Consider the following 6,101-nt stretch of genomic DNA (forward strand, 5'->3'; position numbering starts at 1 on the left):
ACTGTAGAATATGGCCATTTACAGTATGTGAACATCAGTTTGTAGACGCCTCTTGACTGAATAGCGAGAGCAGTATATTACCGATCGTAGGGCTGTGAGTTAGATCCTTGGACAAAGTGACGAAATGAGCTAGTTCTCCACTTTATGTTCATGTGAAGAAGTCGTCTTAGTTTTGACACAGAATCCAGTGGCACTAAGTTTACTTACTGCCTGCCACTACATGAAATGCTGGTCATTGGACATATTGCAAGGTAGTAAAAATCAGTATATTCGCTTATTTGCAGAATAAAGACGGCTAGGTTCATCTTCCGATCATGTGTTATTACCCTGTATGAAATTGTTTACCTGGTCGAGTTAAAACAAGAATAATTGGAAACACTCTCCTTCCTTATATTAGTATCCTCTTTTCCCCTCACAACACCTATACACCCGTCCCGATCCCAGAAACATGTTTAGTTTCTACATATCCCCCACCTATACCTAGACACTCGCACACTCATGCACAAGCGCACAAACACTTCTACGCCCCCTTTTCATGTTTTACATTACCTCATTACATGTAAACATTTTTGACTAGTCGAAAGGGCTGTTTTTCTGACAGCTCTTGGTAAATCAAGTGTTCACAGTTAAACGAGACAAAAATAAAATCAAAGAACATGGATGCAATTTATTCCATACATTTCAAATAAAAATATGTCCCTAACAAACGCTAAAACGCTGAGGAATATTTATCTTATGCGTCAAGAATAGTCACAGCAAAATAATTCGGTCTGAGAAAATCATTAGGTTTAAACGTTTGGTTAGAGACATATAATTGTTTTATACATTCAGTCGGTTTAAATACAGTAAGTTAATATCAGACAGCCATACGAGAATATTGTCTGAGAGAAATGAGACACTCCGTAGTTATAATTAATGAATTGGTCTCATAGAAGTTCTGTTCTGACACTTTATATCTTAACACATACCTCCACAGTATGTTATACCGCTTCGAAATTTTACACTCATTTTTTTGGCATTTTATATTTACCATTATTACGAATCGAGCTTTTAAGATAATGTATGAAGACATGTCACAGTCATGGTGATGTGTTGAGACTTATGCAACATCAGCAAAAAGAATTACAATAGGAAAATGAAGTACTTAAATTGCAAAATTACATTTTGTCCTTGGAAAAGCAGACCACACAGATAACACGAGGAATTCATCTTTCTGACTTAGGCTTCTACCCACATCGGTAAGGGACAAATGATTCAAAGTCAGATACCTTATTCATTTGGCCATGGAGGTCCTGTCTTGTTTTCTCGTTATACAGACTACTTTCAAACTTTCCTCAATCATTACATGACCCCACAGGGCAGGTTAGATAACAGTCGCTTCTTGTTTGTCCAGTTTGGTACCAATTATGCTCTTTACAAACTCAGAAAAATGGTTAAAGGTACTCTTATAAGCAGGTTTCACAAATGTTCGAATTTATCATGCGTCTTAGGCAAAAATAAATTACCTTATTTGGTAAGTTACACGACTATAGTTTGTAGTTTCTATTATACGTATAATGTTTAAAAATATATTTTCATTCATTTTTTTCAGGATTGCGTTCTTTATGATGAGGGTTAAAACATAATAAAAGGAATAATGCTTTATCAAGTAACAGACGATTATTATGCATCTTCAGATGTTTCCCTGATGCATTAAACTATTTGGAGGGTTGTAGTTTAAAAAAATCAAACACATTGGGGATGTACCACAAAGCAGTAAGTCAAGTTCGCTTAAAATCCGAAAATCGCGAAAATTGATAAAATCAGTATTAACATTGACGTTGACATAACGTGATAGCTCTTTGAAACATCAACAGTGATCAAAGTGGAAACACAAAAATGAATTGCAGATGACGTTATACTTTGAAAAAATCCATCATTCAAGTATCGCATATGAGAAATTAAGGATTAGTTAAATACATAAATCTATTTTATATTGAAATATCAGAATATTCCGAATTATGAAGACATTTTTCAATAGAAATCATTGTTAACTGTTTCATCAGAGTGTTTTGTATCAAGTAAAAATCACACATTTGCACGATTGATATTGAATAACACGAGAGCAAATCTATAATGAGTTGCGTTTCAGAATGATTACATCGAATTTGAAAAGGAAGACGTGTTCAGTTTATGGACAAAACTTTTTCAAAATCACAGTTATCTCTTTTGTAGGACTTTGTGTTGGTGTCATGATTTCTTCATCGACTTTACAATTGTCAATAATAGATAATAGCCGTACTAAATTATTGACAAAGCCCTACGTTGGTGTACAACAGGAAGGTAAATTGAGCAATAATACAAATATCAGAAGCAGCAGACGACAAAGTGACTGCATTTCGTGTTTTCAACACAACTTTAATTATGTGATACAAAATGACAGGATATGCAAACTGTATTCGTCTAATCAATCTGTGGAATTACTTGTACTCATAATGACCACACATAAAAACAAAAATGAAAGAATGGCATTACGTTCCACCTGGTTGTCTTACACAAAAAACAACACATCCAATGTCAGATATGCATTTCTTTTAGGTGAAATTGATGATGATAAAATTAGGATAGCTGTTCTGAAAGAAAACAGTGTTTACCACGACATTGTCAAGGAAGATTTTATTGATATGTACTCGAATTTAACTTACAAAACTATTATGGGATTTAAATGGGCATCAACAAAGTGTTCGAACGCGCATTACGTTATGAAAACAGATGATGACATGTTTGTCAACATTCAAAATGTTCTGAGTATTTGCAAGAGTAATCAGAGTGAAACGTTACAGAAAGCAATCATTGGGGCATGTCACATAAATGCAAGACCTATACGAGACCAGAGATCAAAGTGGTTTGCTTCAGTGGTCAGTTATCCTGAGAAATCTTATCCAGGGTTTTGTTCTGGGACAGGTTATGTGACCAGCATGCATGTAGCGCGTGAAGTTTATAAAATATCCCCAAGTGTTCCTTTCTTTCACCTAGAGGATGTTTATGTATCACTGTGTGTAAGAAAACTTGGCTTCAAAATTCAGCCTGTCCCTGGATTCAATGCAGGTCGACCTAAAATGGATCCATGCCTCTATAAAGGAGATAAGTTGATAACAGCCCATCGATTGACACCAGTAATGTTGAAGTCAATATGGCACAGAAAATGCGTTCAAAAATGAAATGGTAATTGGAAAGGCAATTAATGGAAATGTGAGCACTATTTTCATTCTTTTGATGTAAGCACGTGTGATTAACATTCTTGTTACCGTGTTTACATTTGTTTTTAAATAAAACATATATCACATATCCAAACATGCGTACGGTTACACCCTTATGATTAGTAGATTGCACCAAAGAGTGCCATTCAAAACATTTACATTTGATTTTTTCTTGCTGAAATGCATAAGTGTAGAGCAGTTGTTATTTGGATATTAGTTCCGCTAAATGCTTTTTGAAACATTTACATTTTGAATTGTAGCGATTGAAAATCATAATGATAAAACAGTTGTTAGTTGTTTGTACTGCAAACTGTCATTCAAAATATATGCACATTGAATCGAACGTACTGACAGGCATATTTGTAGAGCAGTCGTTCAAACAATCACTTATATTAGCTACTTAGATTACTTAATAAAAGGCTAAGATAAGACTTGGTTGTGCCTTCTTGCCATTATGGCAAACAAAGTGTCACAATTGCCCGAGTTTCATTATAGAAATAGGTGTGCCATTACGGCTGAAAGACTCAAAGTGCCGTTTCTTGACAATTTTATTATATTTATTTTGTTTATTTTACAGTTTTTTTTCAACTTCAACGTCAGAACTCGCGGACGTTCTATGATGATAATGGTACGTGAACCACAGTGCGTCACTATGGACCTGTCAAAGGTTGTACAATAAACTTAATGCTTTCATCACAATCGAACTAGAAAAATTAGCATAATGATATGCATATCGTACATAGAAACAAAAAAAATGGAAATAAATAGAGAATAATAGGTTAGTGCCGTAGATGAGAAAGTTTATCTGGCGAGGTGGAGGAGGTTATCGGGTGAGCCGAAGGCCGGAGCCGAGCCGAGCCAGATAAACTTTCTCCATCTTAGGCAGTAACCTATTATTCTATTTATCTTGTCATTACTTCATTTTCCGATATTTGGCAATTTATTTTACAAAAATAAGTGTGCGACAACCGCTTTAATGGCGTCATATTCGTAATGACGTCACTTATATAATGACGTGATTACCGGCAAAATCGCAATAACTTCTTCGTTTTTGAATAAAAACTCATTATTTGACCACTCATTTTCTTAGTTCGGACCTTTCCAACACAATGATGATGGTTTCGTTGCAAAATTTCTTATGACAACAATATCGATCATAAGGTCACATGATCAACTGGCCGTATATCACTGGTCACATGATCAACTGACGGTATATCAAGAAAGATATACGGCACCCTGATATCGGGTCGAAAATACTGCAAGTGACAGGATAAACATGATATATAAACTTACCTAGCCTTTTGCCTAGTCTGTTTGTGCATTTTTAAGACGAAATATAATAAGGGCAATGGTACTACATAAATGTGTTTGTTTAATACAATTTGTAAAATACATGCTTTTGAGTTCATTTATGGATCAAGAATCTGACATCAGCACATTCAATTATTACAAAAGTTTACTAACCTATGAGAAATAAAGTGTTTGACATTAGTTTGATTTAAAATAATAGTATATTGTCTCTATCAGTTATGTAAAATAAATGGAAAAGGAGTACGCAGATGGAATTTAATTAGGACAAAAAAAGCTTGGAGAGCTTACATACCCTCAGTCCAAGAAAACATCTGTCAAAGGCTAACTTCTTAATTGTTTTCAAGTATAGGTGAAATACAAGAATATTTTGTTATAGTTTGTAGATCTTATTTCGCTGATGTATATATCTAAAGGAAACTGAACATGACAATGCATTTATGTGATGATCTGCTTAATAAAAATGTGTCTGTTTCCTTATCTGTTAAACAAATAACCAGAAGCATTGAATTTACAAATAAAGTGTGCAGTCAGGGGATGAAGTATTATCTGGCTTCTGGCGAAATTGCATTAAAAGTTGACAAACACTTTAATATATGGATCATGGGTACCTTATGTACTGGTGAGATGATTACTTAGTTCCCATTTAGTCATGTATACTGATTTCCGTTGTACACTTCATGAGAGTAATACCATTCTTATTCTTATGTAGCGAGATAAAACCTCAGGGGAAAACCTTCGTTTCTATGGCACATGTTTGCCTAGGGTATACACTTCGCCAACACGTAAGTTACACACAATAAGCATAATAAACAAAACGGTAGTCTATTCGCTAGAGAGGCCTCCATGAGATAGAGATTCTGGTTACGGCTACAAAGTTGCTTGTCGATAACATCAAATCATTTGCCCCTGATCAATGTTGGTTTAAATCTCTCTCGGGGCGAAGAATTCTTCATGTTAGTAAGCCATCCAGCTGGTTTACGGAAATTCGGTGGTTCTACCCAGGTGTCCGCTCGTGATGAAATATTTACAGAGTGTCACCTGGGGTCTTCCTCCACCATCCCTAAATGCTTGTAAAATTTACAATGTACTGCGCCCCAGTAAACACAATTTTTGTTTACAAGAAGGCCGCCATTTCAAGCAAAATGTACTAATTTGCCATAAAAAGTGACTTTCCTAGTTAAATTAATGTTAATGCTACAGTCAAATAACATATTTAGAGTGTTGAAGTTTTTGTTTTGCTGCGATTTAAGGAACTGACGGCGGACTATGGCGTAGCTTTTCCGGTGGCAAGGGCGATTACGACGGCGGCATCAACATTAAGGTTTCATTCAAGTCTTTTTCTCTGAACCTACTAAGATTATTGGATTGAAACTTCGTGGCCATAAGATGTAGTACCAGGCAAAGTTCCATAACTTTAACATATATTTCAGCTAAATTATCCCCTTTTTAATATAATTTATATATCACGGAAATTTTTATTATTCAAGTGTATGTAGCATTTCACGGAAACACATCAGTTTTGATAAACAAAGGACCAGCTTTGCGTCATAG

At 35.1% G+C, this 6,101-nt stretch overlaps 1 protein-coding gene across 1 annotated transcript; it reads left to right on the plus strand.

Moving 5' to 3' along the window:
* Positions 1-1,602: 1,602 nt before the first annotated feature.
* LOC128551446 (beta-1,3-galactosyltransferase 1-like) lies at positions 1,603-5,512 on the plus strand. Its single transcript, XM_053532304.1, has one exon. The coding sequence runs from the start codon at positions 2,133-2,135 to the stop codon at positions 3,198-3,200; it is 1,068 nt and encodes a 355-aa protein (XP_053388279.1). The 5' UTR covers positions 1,603-2,132; the 3' UTR covers positions 3,201-5,512.
* The last annotated feature ends 589 nt before the right edge of the window (positions 5,513-6,101 follow it).

This window comes from Mercenaria mercenaria, unplaced genomic scaffold (assembly GCF_021730395.1).
Source record: "Mercenaria mercenaria strain notata unplaced genomic scaffold, MADL_Memer_1 contig_1093, whole genome shotgun sequence".
NCBI lineage: Eukaryota > Metazoa > Mollusca > Bivalvia > Venerida > Veneridae > Mercenaria > Mercenaria mercenaria.

Coding starts and splice junctions, on each gene's coding strand:
- LOC128551446 (XM_053532304.1), top strand. CDS start 2,133: ATGATTACATCGAATTTGAAAAGGAAGACGTGTTCAGTTTATGGACAA.